The sequence below is a fragment of the Garra rufa genome, chromosome 18, assembly GCF_049309525.1.
Source record: "Garra rufa chromosome 18, GarRuf1.0, whole genome shotgun sequence".
NCBI lineage: Eukaryota > Metazoa > Chordata > Actinopteri > Cypriniformes > Cyprinidae > Garra > Garra rufa.
This window is the reverse complement of record NC_133378.1, coordinates 23,924,234-23,944,490: the sequence shown is the minus strand read 5'-3', so window position 1 is coordinate 23,944,490 and position 20,257 is coordinate 23,924,234. Positions and strand designations below refer to the sequence as shown.

General features: G+C 33.1%; 1 protein-coding gene across 1 annotated transcript in view; it reads left to right on the top strand.

Moving 5' to 3' along the window:
• spen (spen family transcriptional repressor) overlaps window positions 1-2,908 on the top strand; it is a 37,679-nt gene extending 34,771 nt beyond the window's left edge. Inside the window, exons 14-15 of the mRNA XM_073823102.1 lie at window positions 676-834; window positions 982-2,908. Of these exons, the coding sequence (XP_073679203.1) occupies window positions 676-834; window positions 982-1,113 (291 nt within the window). The 3' untranslated portion in view covers window positions 1,114-2,908. The remainder of the gene's footprint in view (window positions 1-675; window positions 835-981) is intronic.
• Window positions 2,909-20,257: the final 17,349 nt, after the last annotated feature.

The following is a 20,257-nucleotide window of genomic DNA, read 5'->3' as shown; positions in this document are numbered from 1 at the left end:
AATTTCAATATCGCAATCTTGGTTTGTTTTTTTATTTTAATGTGGCACTAAAATGCCGTCATAGTTAAAGGGATAGTTCACACAAAAATAATAATTTTGTCATTAACTACTCACCCTCATCTTGTTCCAAACTCGTAAGACCTTTGTTCATCTTCGGAACACAAATTTAGATATTTTGGATGAAATCTGAGAGCTTTCTGACCCTTCATAGACAGCAGCGCAACTACCACGTTCAAGGCCCAGAAAGGCAGTAAAGACATTGTTAAAATAATCCATGTAACATCAGTGGTTCAACCCTAATTTTATGAAGCTACGAGAATACTTTTTTGTATGCAAAGAAAACAAAAATAACTTAATTCAACAATGTATTCTCTTCCGTCTCAGTCTTTGACACGCATTTATAAGAGTACCACAGTGCGTGCGTGTCACAACGACTGTTTTAATAATGTCCTTACTACCTTTATGGACCTTGAACATGGTAGTACCGTTGCTGTCTATGCAAAATCAGAAAGCTCTTGGATTTTATCAGAAATATCTTTATTTGTGTTTTTAAAATGAATGAAAGACGGGTTTGGGACGTCATTTTTGGGTGAACTGTCCATTTAAAACTAAGCAAAACAAAATCTACTAAAATGTCAGCACAGTATTAGAAATTTAATTGATTTTTTCCCCTAGGCTGAAAATGAATACTGCCTTCTATTGGCATTGCCTTGTGGACTGGACCAAGAGGATGTCCACAACCAGACCCATGCTCTTAAAACCGGTTTCATCACTTACCTGCAAGCAAAACAAGCTGCTGGAATTATCAACGTCCCGAACCCAGGCTCAAATCAGGTTAGTCCTCACAAGAGTTTTCCTGAAAGAAAACCACTGTCATAAAAGATCAAATGATTCCATATGTAAAAGTAAATAATTTATCCATGTTCTGATTTAAAATTGTACATTTCACTAACAAATAATGTTCTTCTGTCTGTCTTGTAGCCAGCCTATGTTGTCCAGATTTTCCCTCCTTGCGAGTTTTCTGAGAGCCACTTGTCTCATCTCGCTCCGGACCTTCTCAATAGCATCTCCAGTATCTCTCCCCATCTTATGATTGTTATAGCTTCTGTATAAGAGGGAGATCCCAGCTTCCCACACTAACATGCCAACACCAGCCTTTGGGACTTACTAGTTTCGTTTTTTGTTTGTACTCTGGAAAGCACCTCAATGTTAGTCAAGTTTACTCCTTTTTGGCCATGTATTCACTCTTTTTTTTTTGTTCTTTCACCAGCCTTTTAATTCATTGACTCATTGCCGCATCCGTTTAACTGTGTATGACCTTTAGTACACAGAGATAAATGGAGCTATTTACAACGATCAATTCTCTGATCATTTTTTGTTTTCTTTTTTTTCTTCTTTTGGAGATTTGTATCTATGGTTTTTAAAACACTGAAGATCTTTGGGATTATTAGGACATGGGGTTAAGAAACTTTTTATTGATTAAGATTTTTTTTTTCTGAAGAATAATCAGACCAGTCATTGCACTATGTTATGAAAATCAAAAAATGAAAAACAAGTTTGTACAAATTTAGTTATTGAAATTGTACTTTTACTTTATTACTTGGACATGCTTCATTCACCAGCCATTTTTGTGGTAGAGACTAAAATGTTATTTAGTCAAAGTAGTTCAATTGAATTCCTTTGACAAATTTTATATTTAAAAAAAAAGTAAATAATTATGTAATATAAAGCAGCTACTGTTCAATCATAAGCAAACAAGTTACTTCCATGTTATTTGTAGAAATGGCTCTCAATATAGTCCTTGTTATCTCCGAAAGGGACAAAATGTGGGAGCGTTGTGAGTTGTACAGTTTACACTTGATGCCTCAATTGGGGATTGTATGTATACTTTTTTCGCTTTCCTCTTAATAATTGCAAAGTGAGTCGGGCGAAGGCCTGGTTGTAAATATGATGTATATTTAAAGACTTTCAAAGCAGTTGACAAGCATAACAAGATTGACAACCTCTTGCCATCAACCGTGAAAGTGAACTGTCAGTTACCACTTGAGTATCATTTCAGATTTGTTTTGTTTTTGAAATCAATCCTGTGCCATAATTTTTAAATGGAGAAAACGAAATGAATTGAGATTCATCAAGTTTTATTTTGATACTTGACTTTGTATTTGTCACTTGATCTTTAAGGCCTGCTTTTACATTGCCTTGTTTTATGCTTTTTGTCCCCTACCTCTATTTCTACCTATTTTCACGTCGGTAACTATTGGGGGATCTTAACTGATGATATTGTCCGTAGGACCCCTGAAGTGTTAAATTCTGTTTTCCACTGTTTCTTTCTTGGTTTTTTGAACATACCTCTGAATGTCCAACAAGAACAGTGCAATGCAAGTGGTAAATATACTTTGTAAAGAGAAAAAAAAAGTTGAAAATATGTACAAAATCTGTCAGGAGACATGATAGAGACTGTCTTTTTTTGGTCTCATTTCTTGATTGGTGTCTCCTTGAGCCAAGCTGTAAATAATCATTTTCATTTTGTGTTGCTTTTTTTTTCTCTGTCTTTGTTTTTTTTTTTATGTCAGGGTCTTTATTTTGTTTTGTAAGACAAAACAAAAGTATGTAAAGAAAACCGATGCAGAAAGTAAACCATGAGTCTTAGTTTTGCAGTTTCATTGGGTTACTACAAAGTCTCTCATGGTCATTTTGAAGGCACTTACATTTTTGATATACAAATTTAAAATATCAAAATACCAAAAGAAAGAGTAAACAGAAACAGCTGATCTTAAAATTTTGTCTGATTTATCTTATTTCATCATTTTGAGTGTATTTTGCGGTTCCTCTATGAGGACATTTAAAGATGTAAAATAAATTTTGTTTGTTAACACCTTTGCAGATCATTAAATGGTCATTCACTCTCTGCCTGTTGGTGTTGTTTGTTGGCTTTGCTCTGATTTCCATTCACATTTGTTAATCATTCCTGTCATATACAGTTTATATCAGTTTGCAGTTTTTAACTTTTTATTATTTTAAAAATAGCCTATGTTCCAAACGTAGGTTCGAATGGAGCCTAATCATTTAGTCCTATAAATTATCATGCTACAGAATTGGTGCAAAATTGCTGTCCCACAACCAAAAAACACATTTAAAAAGCATTTAAGTATTCAAATCTAAAATGTTTACTAAGATCCTTCTATTATCTATTGAACCCTAATATTTAAAATATCAGTAAGCCTAATATATATATAAAATCATATCATCATTTAATGGTACTTTCAATTGGGAGGTGGTTGTCCTGAACCCTAACCCTGAATTTCAACTCATGAAAATGATTCCATTGTTGTTTTTAAACATATTTTTTGATTTTGTTAAAAAATATAAATAGTAGAATATTTTATATTTTCTTTGTAAATTGTGAAACTATATGTAAAAAAAAAAATTAATGTCACTACCGAAAGAGTGTATGTTTTAGTCCATTGGCTGAGACTGATTTTAACTACACCCCTACATTTATGATCAGGAAATATGTGTCATATTTTAATTATAATAACATTTGCATTTATTTTTATTCACATTTTCATTTTTAATTACGAACCTACAGGACGATATATTTCATACAGTGCTCCCATCCAATAAATCACAATAGATAAGCTTTGTGTCACTTTTGATATGATAGTCTCTTAGATTTCAAATTATGTCCGTTTCGTTAGGAAATTCAAGCAAATAAATACCGTTTTGACGCTCTTTAATGTGGCGTGATTGATTGTTGTATCTTCTGGGTATTCGCCTGTGCGTAATCAAACGCATAGCAAAAGATTCGTGACAGAGAGTTTCTTTTTTGTTCTGGATCCAATGCTCGCCACCAACTGGACAGGGGTGGGGATTACAGTTACAAGTTACAGTAGATCACCCTCAGTGTAATCTGTCAAAGTGACGGACATTTTCCATCATTGATAAAAAAAATCCGTCAACAATGGACAATTTTCGGTTAACGCGACCTCTGTCACCCTCTCTCTCATAGCTAACAGTTACTCGGTAAGTAGATAGGTCTCCTCATTGTGAGGTAAATGTGTTTGAAAGCCTAAAAATCTGTGTAACCTTAAAGAACATCACTACCAAACATTTTTTGGGAGTTATTCCATAATATTTAGTTTCTATATGTGTACAACTGTTCAGAACTGTGCTAGCTAACCATGTGCTTTTTAGCAACTTTGAGCTAGGTTCAAAAGTATCTTAAATTGTCACGACCGAAACAGTCACTATACCGATACATTTGGTAAAGTTTTTGGGTGTTATCCCATAAAATAGTCACTACTGTAACAGTCACGACCAAAACATGTCTCATTGTTTCAGTAATGACAAAAGGGAACACATGATTCTTTATTTGGGGAAAATAAACTACATTTTAGTACAGTAATGCACATTTAGTATGTATTAGTAGTGTTTTAGTATGAGTTAAAATTCTGTAATGTGATGTGGTCGCTATTAAAACATTATTGTCACTTCCGAAAATGTGCCGTCACAACCGAAACATGGGATTCTTTTCTGTCAAAAATAGAGTAGGCTATACGCAATTATCAACTAAAATGTTTTTAAAAATCCTTAACTTTAAAATTAACTTTTTGCCTTTTCCAAAAAAAAAAAAAAAGGATTAAAAATACAACAAATCTCATAAATAAGACTTGAAATACGTTTAAAATAGGTCAATACGTCTTGATAGGTCAATATAACCCTTCTTATTAAATTATATATTACTGTTTTGGTAGTGACAATTTTGGGGAGATAACAAATATTCCAAAACTTTCTGAAAATACAATATTAGAATTAACTGCACAAATACTAGAATGTACTAATATATATAAAATCATCATTTAATGGTTCTTTCAAATGTATTATATGTAGAATATAATCAGCAGTCATTGTGGCATCCCTTCACCTCTATGCAGTATCACGATGGGCAAGTAAAACTCGGAGCTCACCCGAATCTTGGGTTTGAGCCTTTATTGAGGACACAAGCCAAGTTCGGTTACTATTAACCTTTAGGACTGGATGGACAGGCGAATTTGTGAATTGAAGATCTGTGATTTACAGTGGAAGTGTCCATATCAGCCACATGATGGCAGTGTTGTGATACTGATAACATGTTCTGTATTTTCATCTAATGGTTTATTATGGGTTTTGGCTTATAGTCCACGCCAGTCTTTAGTGTGGTTACAGTGAATCTGAAAAAGACAAGATTTACATCTAGGGTTCTTCTTGAGGCCCAGCCCATCTGATAATGCTAACCCTAAATTTATGCTAATTCTTTTCAATCTTAAGGAGAACTGTAATGCTGTAAATAGAGACAGCAAAACCAAAAAATCATACCATGCCAAAAAAACAACAACAATGTAACCCTGAACCACAAAACCAGTCTTAAGTAGCACAGGTATATTTGTAGCAATGGTCAAAAATACATTGTATGGGTCAAAATGATCAGATATTAAGTAAAGATCATGTTCCATGAAGATATTTTGTAAATTTCCTACTATAAAAACTAATATACATTGCTAAGAACTTCATTTGGACAACTTTTTATATCAATATTTAGATTTTTTTGCACCCTCAGATTCCAGATTTTTAAATAGTTGTATCTCGGCCAAATATTGTCCTACACTCTCAAAAATAAAGGTGCTTTCCGATGCCATAGAAGAACCTTTATTCTTCTAAATGGCTCCATAAAGAACCTTCAACAACTGAAGAACCTTTCTGTTTCACAAAAGGTTCTTTGTGGTAAAAGAAGGTTCTTCAGATTATAAAAGAACCTTTGACTGAATGGTTCTTTGTGGAACCAAAAGTGGTTCCTCTATGGCGTCGCTGTGAAGAACCTTTTAAAGCACCTTTATTTTTAAGAGCGTATCCTAACCCTCCATACATCAATTTAAAGCGTATTTATTCTTTGATTGCTTTCAAATGATTTCACAATTTTGAAAAATTGACCATTATGACTGGGTTTGTAATCCAGTGTCACAAATATGTATTTGAATGGAAAGTTGACACAAACAAGAAAATTGTCAATATTTAATCATAGGTTTGGAACAACATGACGGCAAGTAAAAGAAAGAATCTCAATAAGGACATTATTTTTATAGATGGATTTAAAAAAAAAAAAACATGTTTGTATGCAAGATAAATGTTTAAGAATAAATGTTTGTGTATTTGTCTTTAGCTGTGTGTGTGAGAGAGATTTGGAAAGAGGTATTCTGTGTTCTGGCCAGCTCTTGGTTTGATTTGCCCGATCCCGTATGAATCAAATTCGCAAACCCGCATGATGTTCCGTGGGGAATTCGCGGAATTCCCAGGGGCAGTGTTTTGTGGTCGTGCTGGCATGACCCTTGAAGATCAGGAAATTTGTGAATGCTGTGAGTTGGAAGATACATCACAGAGAAAACGGTCTTCATTTATCTAATGATCCAAAAGTATTCCACCCCGACCACAGCGCACGTTATTCAGGAATACTATCCTGCTCCAAAGCTGCGGCTTTTATGTCGGGTTTAATCACGGAATATATACATATTTTGAACCGTACTTCCCATGTTCTTTGCGATCGACGTTTAGCTGCGAGTAAATCTGGTAAACTTTGTGCTACTTATAAATCTGAAAGACAAAACGAAGGGCAAGTTGCAGACAGGTTATGCCAAAGCCCTCAAAGACATATCACTCTCCTCATCTTTCTTTTCATCCCAGTAGGAAAAGAGGTGTGTTCATGGAAAAACAGGAGGTGAAGTATAGAAGATTTACAATGCCATGACAGACCAAGACCAGGAATGTTAATTGACACCCACTCACGGCAAAGCGGCGATGCGTTTGCCGGAAGTATGAATCTGGAGGGCCCAAAATAATGAAAGGAAAGTAGACGAAGCATCTATATTGTTCATCTCCAGTTATGAACCAGGCCGACGGCAAAGGTAACAGTAGGAAGTTTGGTATGTAGTAAAAACCACAGTTGGAGGACATTGCAGCAAGAACAGGCATGCAAATATCTAATTCATTCAAATTGCTAGGAGGCTTTTTGACTGCTTTATTGAGGCCATATGTCAGCGGCCGAGTCCATGTGATATGATACTTAGATACTTAGATGGTATTTTTATAAACACATCAGACCGCTTTAGAAAGATCTGTTTTGCATTTCTCCCTAAGCCTTTACTTATGAAAACTAGAGTACAAAAATGAGAAGTATTCGCTTAGGACCACTATACAGTTATCCAGTTATACTTAAACGCTTGTATTATTTTGTACTTATGGTGCGTGTAGGCATATATGTGTGTACGCAGGTGCGGGAATGAATTGCAAAAATGTCTCTTCAAGCACGTGTTTGTGCTGTCCTTCATCTTTCTAGCTCTCTGTAATTCTATGGGCATGAACCACACTGACTGGGCTCCAAAAGACCAAATTAGAAAGAGAAGGAAATGTTAAGAATGCTGAAAATACTGGGGTTGGCTTTTCTTTTTCTGATAAGTGTCCACTTTCCACCAGTCATTTGGGCATGCTAAACATCCTTGCAATTTAAATTATCTCTCAAGCTGCTGAGCTGATACATTCCTTATCAAAAAATAGATTTACATGTGCGGTGTGTTCATTCCTTTTGTTTCCTAAACAAAATCCTAAGCGAGCATTTATTTATGAACTATACACGTTTCGAATGAGATAACAGAGTGGGAGTTCATGCACAGATTGTGGAGGAATGCAACTTTGCTTAGATGTTAGGACTGAAACATGGAGACATTCTGAGAAATTATGTAACTGAGTTACTAGGCTTAGTTACAATGAGAGGTTACTGAAGCCCAAATGTTGAAGGATAGGCAATATAAATTTTATGTAACAGATCATTTACAGTCAGGCGGTCTAAAATAAATAACAAAAAACTGAAAAAATTAAGCACCACTCGCACAGCAGTTACTTCCAGACCAAGGAGCTTTGGCCATTTTGAACATGAGCATAATCTGCGTGGGAAACTTTATTGCGTTGTTATTATAGAAATTATGGATTTCGCCTGTGAAATTTTGCAGAGCAATGGCATGTGACCACACAGGTTTGCGGAACAATTGCCACGACTTCAATTAAAATTATACTACATACTCTTGTTCTCACGCCACATATCCATTTTCTCATGCAGTCAAAACTGTTAAAACTGTAATATATTGCGAAACTTGATTTGATATTAATTTAAAAAAAATTAGAATTTTTGTAGCAACATTTTTGAAATGCGGTTAAAATGTTTTGTGAAAGTAATGACTTGTAAATCATCTTCTCTCTGTGCATCTGTGCATTGCTATTCTTATTGTGGTGAAAAGTTAAGAGTTTTGCAGCACTGCAATAGTTATAACATTTTATGATACAAACACAGTACTAGTCATCATGATGTTAACTACTAGGCATGTCCAGATGTCAGATTTTTAACAAAACATGCTTTAACAAGCTGTACATCCCACAATGCTATGATCATCAGTGTCACTTCTACTTTTTATGCACCAGCTGCAGTTAAGTACTTCAAAGCTGTACTAAAGTGCTGGGCAAACTACAGAAAGAATAAAGAGTGAACAACACTAATCAGCTGCAATTTGTCAATTAAATTAAAATGGAAATAAACCACCAGTGCGTGTGTACACTGAAAGATTACCATAAACCGTGGGTAGGCGGCCTACTTCAACAATACCACATTGCTTCCATTTTACACACACACACACACACACACACACACACACACACACACAAAACCATCTATCTATTTTAAGTGCTTTTGTGTATACTTTTAATATTTTAATAGCTACAATATAAGTAAGTGGTCAAAATTAACCGCTATTAATCACTTAAAATAGATGTTACTTACTTCTCACACCACGTCTTTTTCATGTAGTTAAAAGCACCCTCAGTTAATACTGTAATAATAGGATATTGGCGAAACCGTAAAAGCTCCTGTGTTTGCGCTCTGGAAAGCATCAAAAGTTTCTATTTACAGCATGTTTTTGTAGCACTGAGCAATGTAGCCAATAGGGGTCATGCGCAACAGACTTCCGTATTCTGTTAAACGGGTCTCGACCCTTCCAGATCAAGCGTTTGCATATGTTTAGTTAAATATTAAGCAGTTTTACTTAAGACGCCTTCAAAGTAGAAAACAAAAATGATCATAACTCATCTGTCCATCATATATTGAGTGTTTTCTCGACACACCATCAGTCGGCCATATTGGCGGTACTGAATGTAAACAATGCTATTGAACCAAAGGAAACTTGCATATTTTGCCTATTATTGCTGCTGAAAATAGTCAATTATTGTCATTTTTTGGGCTGTTCTAAACAGTCGGACCTGGAAAAATATTTGTAGTAATATAGACTCCCAAAAGTTATAACAAATCAAGGAGAAGAGTGCAAAAAACCTGTCTGAGGAACAAAAGGCATTATAGTTGGCCAAACTTAACCAGGATTTCAAGGGCAAGAATCTTGACAACATTGTGTTTGTTCTTATTATTTCTGGTCGGGTAGGTGATATTTTAGGCTAATATCTTTATTAATCCTGCTTGTATGTATCTTTATCACCTATTCACTTTAGTTTGTCAAAATATCGCACCCTTTTCTGCTTACCAAGTCCTTCTCTATATGATTTATCAGCTTCCATGCGTTATTTCTGTGGTTTAGACAGCATAAATTAGCAGAACAATGTATTCAGCAGTACATTAACTGTGCAATCCATGCTGTTGTTTACAGCCGAGTATTGCCAATATGGCACGCATCCGTGTAACTGACCAAATTGTGATGTAAGTGCAAAACCCTACATTCACTCACCTCTAAAAACTTTTTGTCCTGCATGCTTTCGAATCCTCTCATTGTAACAAAGTGTGGACATGATGTAAATAAGAGCTTCTCTGACACAATAAATACTTTGATACACATTTCTTATAGGTCAGTGTGCTTTCATATGGTAAGACGTTTTTATCATGAACTGTGAGTTACACCATTGACAATGTCAACAAGCCAGAACCAAAACAAACACAGCTAATCAAAACGAGTCACGTTTGTATCGCGGTTTTCCCCTTCGTCGAAATCGAGTTGCGGTGGGTGGAGTTGAGTGTGAATCGCATTGAGTCGCGGACTAAAAAAACCACCCATGGTAAAAGTAGCCCTCGGTAGGACTAACGCCGGCGCTACTTTCCCGTTTCTCGTATCACTCCGCAGTGTCTCTCTGTCTCTCGCTCTCTCTGTAATGTACGTTAAAATAGTTAATTGATGCCATCTTGCGTCTCCAAAGGGAAGTTTCCAAATGCAGTTAAAATGGAGGCCTTTTTAACAACTCGGAGGATTCATTATAATATAATACGGTGAGCATAACACTTTTGAAACACGCAAAGTTCGCTGATCGAACATTGTGTGTAAACAGTGAGAAAAAAAGGCATCCACCTAGTCCACGGATTGAAAAGTAACTGATTTTATATTAATACCCCTTAATATTGTAGTATTTCTGCAGATTTTGTTTTGAGGTCGTTTAGGTGTGAATTATATTATTGTTTTGTCTATTTGTAACGTTAGCCCTGTTATAGTAACGTTAATCTAGCTGGATAATGTGCAGTCAGCCAACAGACCTGAACACCCTGTAAAGGTTTAATCTACTACTGTATAGCCCATTTGTAGAAAATTTCACCATTTTTTTAAAGTGTGTGAACGTCAGTGAGTTATTATTTTGTATTGTGGTATAGGGTTGTAAAGTTACTAATTCTAGTCAGTGTTTTTTTTTTTTTTTTTATTAGATGGAGCCCCTCCATGACAGAAGGGATACCCATCACATATAAAAAAATACAGCACATATAAATATGCTGAAAGGCATGTAGGCCTATAGTACAGGAAACAATGGCTCCTTTCATAGTCGTTCCTGTTAGTTATGATGGTCTTGACCTCCAAAAGGCTATTACATATCATTTAAAATATCTCTTACAGACATGAAAAGCTGCTGAAGACACTTTTTGGATGATTAAACCTCTCTCTACGGTATTCCCCTCTTAATGTCACTCTTTTACATCATACTTAGACATTTGATAACATAAATATAGGCTGCTTTTGGATAATCGCTTCACTTCAATGACATGCTGTGTTTATCTGATATGAACCTCTTGCGTGATGGCAAATTCAAACCAGACAGCTTGATTTTTCTGTCTTTTTTTTTTTTTTTGGGCCCGCTAAAGCTTCGTGTCAAGCTTCAACACAGTTTACTCTGAATAGCTGAATCAAAACAAAGCAACAAAAAGGTGCGAATATGAGAGCCTTCTGACCTTTCAGTTATGGTAGACTCAAATGAATCTGTTTGAATGGGCCGTGTTCCATTTTTATCTCCGAATTAGTCATAGGAAAAAGGAGACCTCGTTGAAGATCACGCGAAAATGCTCTAACCGATGACGTATGTCTGGAAGCCACGCTGTTGTGTCTCACTTGCTGGCAGAATAGTCTGAAGAAAGCTTTAGGATTTGATGCAGCTCTTCTTTTCATAGTCAACACAATGGCCAGGATGTTTTCAGTGCTGGATCGGGTAGCACTGGGGTCAGCTTGCTCTTTACGTAAAAAAAAAAACTGGAAAAGGTCAATGCAGCTGCGATATGATTCACCTGGAGATTTAAACCATACGAATGCGTTACCTCCTCTGTGACATCATCTCCTCTGCTCTGAGGCTGAAATATAATCTCAGACGCAAGTAAAGACGGGCCTTGCACATAATTACATCTCACTGTAAAAAATGTTTCTGTTTGGGTCAGTTTGGGCAGAGCTGGGATCAGATCAAGAGGGTATAGTGCCGGCTGGAATCTGCTTGTACTTTCTGAGATTGGTTTAGCTTCTTGCGATTCTGGTTTCAATACAAGTTGAGCTGAGTTTGTGGCATAATCTTGTTTACCACATAAAATAATTTTGACTTGTTCCTTGTTTTGCTTGAAAAATGCACAAATAGAGCTTGCGGTGAGGTGCTTAGAATGGAAGTGGATGTGGCCAAAAATCCAAATTATGCTGCGTGATTAATATAACATAACCTGTAATATTACTTTAAACACACAGAAATCACACAATGTTCTGTGTGTGGTGTCTGTGTTTAGTTTAGAGCAGGCATGGATTCGACAAACCCAGAACTCCCACAATGCTTGGGTTTTGGGTGAGGCAGCGTTTGGGCATATCTGTTGCCCTGTGAAATTAATCCATTGAAGTCAATGGATTACACCAAGTTTGAAAAAGGAAAATCCGCAAGCCAGACAGAAAGCTTTTTCTGACTTGTTGAGGTTGTTGGAACAACATAAGATAAATGAAGTCCCAGCAAAGAGGTATTATTCAGAGAGCTTGACAGTAAAGACTGGTGTAGGCGTCTTTACCTGCCTTGGTATTTAGCTTAAAGGGAGTGAATTTCATTCATCGTCAAACTTTTTGTGAGAAAATTGCTATTTTTATAAAAACTGACAACAGCAAATAGACCAAAACATACATACACTGCTGTTCAAAAGTTGGGATCATTAAGATTTATTAATGTTTTTTTAAAGAGGACTGCAAAATATTTGATTAAAAATACAAAAAAAATGTAAAAATGTGATATATTTTTGCAATTTAAAATAGTGTTTTTCTGTTTGAATATACTTTAAAATAGCATTTATTCCTATGATGCAAAGCTGAATTTTCAGCATCATTACTTCGGTCTTCAGTGTCACATGATGCTTCAGAAATAATTCTAATATGCTGATTTATTATCAATGTTGGAAACAGTTGTATTGCCTAATGTATTTTATGCAACCAGTTATATTTGTTTCAGGATTTGAATAAAATGTTCAAAAGAACAGCATTTATTTAAAATAGAAATCTTTTGTAACAGTATACACTACCATTCAAAGTTTGGGGTCAGTAAATTTGTATTCTTTATTTATTTTTTTAATAAATAAATACTTTTATTCATCAAGAATGTGTTAAGTTGATTAGAAAGTGATAGCAAAGACTTATATTGTTAGAAAAGATTTCTACCTTGAATAAAGGCTGTCCTTTTAACTTTTTATTCATCAAAGAATCCTGAAAAAAAATATCACAGGTTCCAAAAAAATATTAAGCAACACAACTGTTTCCAACATTGATAATAAATCAGCATATCAGAATGATTTCTGAAGGATCATGTGACACTGAAGACTAGGGTAATGATGCTGAAAATTCAGCTTTGCATCACAGAAATAAATTATATTTTTAAACTATATTAAAATAGAAAATTGTTATTTTAAATTGCAATAATACTTTATAATATTATTTTTTTATTTTGTATTTTTTATCAAGTAAATGGAACTTTGATGAGCACAAGACTTTGAAAATCTCACTGATCCCAAACTTTTAAACGGCAGTGTATATAGCAATATTTGTGAATTTTTCTTTTTTTTTTTTCTTTTTTTTTCTTCTATTTTTATATATTTTTTAAAACCAGTCTTAAATAGCACAGGTATATTTGTAATAGTCAAAAATACATTGTATGGATAAAAATGTTTCTTTTATGCCAAAAATCATTAGGATATTAAGAAAAAATCATGTTCCATGAAGATTTTTAGTCAATTTCCTATTGAAAATATATTAAAACATAATTTTTGATTAATAATATGCATTGCTAAGAACTTAATTTGGACAACTTTAAAGGCGATTTTCTCAATATTTAGATTTTTTCGCACCCTCTGATTCAGTAATAGGTGTATCTCGGCCAAATATTGTCCTATCCTAACAAATCATACATCAATGCAAAGCTTATTTATGTATAAATATGTTTAAATTATGTATAAATCAATTTTAAAAATGACCCTTATGACTGGGTTTTGTGGTCAAGGGTAACACATGCACACACACTCATACTAATATATATGTATATGTGTGTGTGTGTGTAAATATATACACTACCAGTCAAAAGTTTGGACACACTTCCCCATTAAAGAGAATGGGGAAGTTTGTCCAAAATTTTGACTGGTAGTGTATGTATATATATATATATAGAGAGAGAGAGAGAGAGAGCAGTTCATTGATTAAAATGAGTGACTGTTCATGGGCACATTTTAAACAGAAATAAAAAGCAATAAATAGCATAAAAAATAGAGATCTTTTTGAAAATGGCACTTGCTGTACGGGTGCAGTGGGCATGTGTGGTCTTGAAAGAATCATATATGCAGGAAGACAATGCACAATTTCGTATTGCATAAGTTGTTCCTGCCTGTTGGAAGTCTCTCACACACACCCTACCAACACACCTGATTTATTTGTGGTTAAGGTGGAACTTTAGAGACATGTAAGAGCAAGCAGACGGAGCTGAGAGAGAGAGAAACAGAGCATGAAAAAGAGGAAGAGAGATGCAGTGTAGGAGTGCTACAGGACTGGCACCAATTTAACCGTCACATGTACCGCACCAATGCCTAAAGCACTCATGAGAGTAAGGGACACCTTGTGTAATATGACATGCTCTCTTCAGCTCAATACATTTGACAGTCTGCATACTAATCATGTTTTTTAAGATTCAGATCAGTAAAACATTTTTAATTCATTCAGACGCTGTGCGAGAATCTAATAGAATAGTATTGAAGTGCACTTTATTAGTGTTTAATGGTTGTAGTAGACAGTGTGTTTTTCTTCACCTGTGGATTTTCCTGTGTACTTTTGGGAGGGGGTTGGGAAAGAGAGCATCTGCATCTTTAAATGGTCACCATGTGCCAATGTCCTTAATTTGAAGAGGCCTGCTGTCATCTGGTGAATCATTCTGAGGGTGGTGTTTAAGTCGGGCCAGCAAGGACAGACATGTTCTCGTACCTCACTTAAAGCCCCCCATGAGAAGATGATAGGTCACAGATTCACAGCACCGTGTAAGATGTGACATCTGTCAGCAAATGAGGAAATGATTTGCAGCCTTCAATTCCAAACCACTACTTATCTGTCAAAATAGAGGAGCTTTCTTTCACAAGTCTGCCCAGCTGTCAATGTGATCTGATTTTTTTTAGGTCAGTGATTTCATTTCTAGTTTTAGGGTCAGTTTATCTATTTATGTATTTTTGGTACTACTGGTAATTTATTACAGGTTGGTAAAATTGGTAGTTTATTCAACTTTAACCTTTATTAAAAATGCAAATTTATACAATGAATACAGCCCTTTTTTAAATTATGAGAATATATATATATAAAAAATGTCATGTGGAGTGACTCCCCAGAAAATTGTATTTGTGAATGAATAATTCATAATATTTACAAACGTTTTTGAAAATAATGAAGATTATACACCAATGTACTTATGGCTCAGTAGTGTACATAAATTTCAAGGTTATTTATTCATTTTTTGTGGACTAGTTTTAGGGTCAGTTTGTCTATTTCTGTAGCTTTGGTACTACTTATTAATTTATTACATTTAACCTTTATTTAAAATACAGTTAATTCATACAATAAATACACCTTTAAGTTTATTTAAAATTTCTAAATTATTTTTTATTTTATTTTTTCCTGGGAATGTCATATGAAGTGACTCCCCAAAATTTGAATTTTTGAATTAATTATTAATGATATTTGCAAAAAAAAAAAAAAAATTTACCTTGGAAAATGTATTTAATTTCTTTGAAAATAATTAATAAGATTATACACTAATGTATGCACAATTCAGAAGTGTACATGAATTATTATTAATTATTTATTTATAGACTAGTCTTAGGGTCATTTTATCTATTTATGTATTTTTGTTAAATCATACAATGAATACAGCTTTTCTATAATGATAAGAATATGTTACATTAAAAAAAAAAATCTGGGAATGTCAAATGGAGTGACTGCCTAAAAATGTGAATTTTTGAATTAATAATTTATGATATTTGCAAAACAATTTTTTTTTACCTTGCAAACTGTATTTAATAAAAAAATAATAATAAGATCATACACCAATGGTCTTACTTAGTTATAGAGTCAGTTTATCTATTTGTATATTTATGGTACTACTTATTAATTTATTAAACTTTAACCTTAACTAAAAATGCAGTAAATTCATACATGAATAAACCTTATATATAATAATGAGTATACTTTACATTTCTAAATTTTTTTTTTTTTTTTATGGGATTGTTATGTGAAGTGACTTCTCAAAATTAGTTTTTACCTTGGAAACTGAATTTATTTATTTTTTTAAATAATGAATAAGATTATACACCAATGTATTTATGTCTCAGTAGTGTACATTAATTCAAGAACATTTATTTATGGACTAGTTTTAGGGTCAACTCTTTATGTATTTGTGCTACTTCTTAATAATTTATTAAAAATAATCTTTTATTAAAATGCAGTTAATTCATACACGTTTTATTTTATTATAATTTTCCTGGGAATGTCATATGGAATGACTCCACAAAAATGTGAATTTTTGAATTAATAATTCATGATATTTGCAAAACAAAAATAGTTTTTACCTTGGAAACTGTATTTCATTTTTTTGAAAATAATGACTAAGATTATACACCAATGTTCTTACGACTCCGTAGTGCACATGAATTTAAGGGTACTTAAGTATTTATTTATGGACTAGTTTATCTATTGATGTATTTAAGTGCTTCTTATTAATATATTAAACTTTAACCTTATACAGTTCATTAATACAATAAATACACCTTTTTCTATAATGATGAGTATATTTTTCATTTCTAAATTATTTTTTATTTTTCCTGGAAATGTCATGTGGAGTGACTTCCCCAAAAATGTATAAAATTAAAATGAGTATGAATTTATAAAATGTATTTAAAATGAATTAATAATTCATGATATTTCCAAAACAAAAAAAGGTTTTACCCTGAAAACTGTATTTAAGTTTTTTTTTTTAAATAATGAGAAAGATTATTGACTAAGTTGTGTACATTTATTAAAGGTAATTAATGAATTAATTAATTAATTTGGTTGCTACACATGACAATTTTTTAGAATCGTTAAATTAAAATCTTCGTGAAAATAGTGTAAAATATTTTTAAAGCCAAAAACCAATATAAATACAAAGAATACGTTTCTAAAAACTTGATTTGAAAAAGATTTTTCTTTTTCGTTGTCATTCTTTTTATTTATATGTATGTCATTGACCCTTAAAAGTGTCCCAGCAAAAATATTCACCTTGAGAATTTTGTGCTCAATTTTGTATTTTGATTGCTTTTGCAAAACAATCATAAACCATTACTGAACTGCTCTTTGCTACACCCAAAACTGTCTCTGATTGGTTTCGATTGTTATCTTCCCATTGATAATGACACTTCCGTGACCTACATAAGCATGCAACAAATCATCCTCAAGCTACTACTTGGAAAATGTTGGGTGCCTCATTCTTATCAAGCGAATAACACATTTCCATCTGTTGTAATCCTTCTTATCTGGTTTTTGACTAATCTCCACTTTGATCCTCCTCTTTCCTCCTTTTCCTTATGATACCACCACATTATGAGTTTCCCCCTCCATCAGTAATTTACACAGCTGCCTTCCACTTTCTCTTGGCCGTGGCCCCTTTGTAGGGCGAGGGAGGAAGGAAGGGCCAGTCAGCTGGTTGGGGGGGGATGGGGGGGGGGTTGACATGCCTGACGTTCCTAATGCCTACCTCAATAAACCAATGTTAACCTCCTGGGGCTCAGACTGCTGGAACAGGTGCCTTATTGCCGCCTGCTCACTTAATACACCGCAGCGAAGCCGTAACCCATCAGCCGACCACAAGTGCACACAAACAGTCTCGCTTAGAATTCAAACCCGTGCATATTATTTGCTGCTCTATCTCTTCCTGCTGCCAGGCTCATCTGATATGACGCATGACTGAACACACTCAATGTTGGGTGGGTCGTGAGCACTGAATCAACAGGTGGCCATTCAACAAGACTGGCATTAATACTGTAAGTGATTTATGCCAACTTTCTTAGAGCGAACACTATTTGTGTTCTCAATCTCTCTATCTCTTATGAGTTTCCTCGCATAGATAAGTTTGTTGGAGGATGAATTCCTCAGTGACAAGGTCATTCACCTCCAATGAACATCTAGAACATCCCTTTTGCTGGTCTTGTGTTAAGTGAGCCTTGAGCATATCTAATTAAACAGGAGGTATATTGTTGTGTTCCAAGTCAGAGCATTGGAATGTTGTTCTGAAGGCCCCTGGTGCCCAGAGAACATTTATTCATTCAAGGGAATATGTGCGCTGCTTTATGTAGTCTGATGATCACATGATTGCTTGGCTATCAGTGGCTGTTCATTTGGACTTTTTGGTCTGTTTGTGTTGGGGTGTGTCAGCGAAATGATAAATGAGATTTATTATACCGAGCGCAGGAATTAAAATAGCTGTAATCCGCAGGAATGTTGCATCAGGTTATCAATCTGCTGTTAACTGTACTGTATTGTGAAATGTAACAACGCATTCAGATTGAATAAGACATATTCAGTGTTGGGAAATTTTGTGTTGAAGGGATAGTTCACCCTAAAATGAAAATTTGTTGGTCGTTTTTTCACCTTCATGTCGTTCCAAACCAGCATGACGTACTTTCTTCTGTGAATCATAAAAGAAGATATTTTAAAAATGAAACCATATTTTAAAACCAAACCATTTTGGTTAGGATTGTATCTATTGTATGTACAAAAAAAACAACAACAACAAAAAAACACTGAGATGTTCTTTGTGTTCCACAGAAGAAAAAATAGATCATAGAGGACTGGAGCGACATAAGGGTTAGTAAAGGATGAATTTTCTTTTTTGCGTAAATTACACTAAAACATTTTGGTGCATAGAAACAGGAAGGAAGTTGAGCCTTTTTTTTTTTTTTTTTTTTACAGTGTATCTCTTTAGTTTGCCAAAATTGCTAACTAACTGCTGTTTTGAATTTATTTAGATAATTCATATATTCATATATAAGATAAATGGTAATTATTTAATTTATATTTAATTTTTTATATTTCTATAATAATTTATAGATTATAAGTCTTATAAATTTTACATTTTGTCAATTTGGTAATATATAGTTATATACATTTTAATTTATTTTGATATTACCAAATTGCTAACAAACTGCTGGATATTTCTGCTTTTCAATTTATTTAGATAATGAATACATTTTATAGTCTATTTATATTTAAATCCTAATTTATAGATTATTTTCTATATTCTATATTATTGTATTTACCTAATAATTGTATTTAAAACATATATATATATATTTACAGTGTATGTCTTTAATATATATTTAATTATGTATTCAATTGTATTTACATAATTTATAGATTATAAATAAATTAATTTTGGTGTAAATTAAACTTTAACCATTTGGTGTATAAATATAAATATATATATATATATATATATATATATATATATATATATATATATATATATATATATATATATATAATTGTTATTTTTAACAGTGTATCTCTTTAGATATATACCAAATTGCCAACAAACTGCTTGATATTTCTGCTTTTGAATTTATTTAGATAATTCTTATGTTCTATATGCAATATTGTATCTATGTTAAATTATTATTTTTAGTTATTTAATTTATATGTAATTATTCATTTAATTATTATATTTATATCAAAATTTAGAGATTATAAATAAGGTATTTTTGTTATTTTGGAGTAAATTAAACTGAAAAGTTTAAGGAAAATGAATGCCAGGTAAAATACTGGGACTGAAATATAATTTTCTTGTTAAACATAGTGCAATAATCTTTGTTTTATGTGCAAAAAAATTACATTTAATTACATTTTAATTAAATAATTACATTTTATCTATTTACTTTGAATAAATAAAATGTTTCTATACACCATTTTTTATGTAGTTTACACCAAAATACCTTATTTATGTTATATTTGTTTTTTGGAATAAATAATTGAATAAATTCAAAAAGCAGAAATATCCAGCAGTTTGTTAAAAATAAAAAATTCCAAGTAAATAAATAGAATGTAATTATTTAATTAAAATGTAATTATATTTATATAATAATTTATAGATTACAAATAATGTATTTTACTTATAAACACATTGTATGAAGCACTTTATTGAACATTGGTGTTTTTACATAGTGCCGTTGCCACCATTTTAAAAACAAGCCACAGTGAGTCTGTGTGTTTGAATAATATTTTTTCATGGTTAAGACAATTTTATGCACTTTGTTTTGTGTAAAATCACCATAATGCGCAATCTCTCATGGTTTATTGCTTGAATTTAACCTGATTTAATCTATGTGCTATAGTTATAATCATTTCATTTTCTTGAT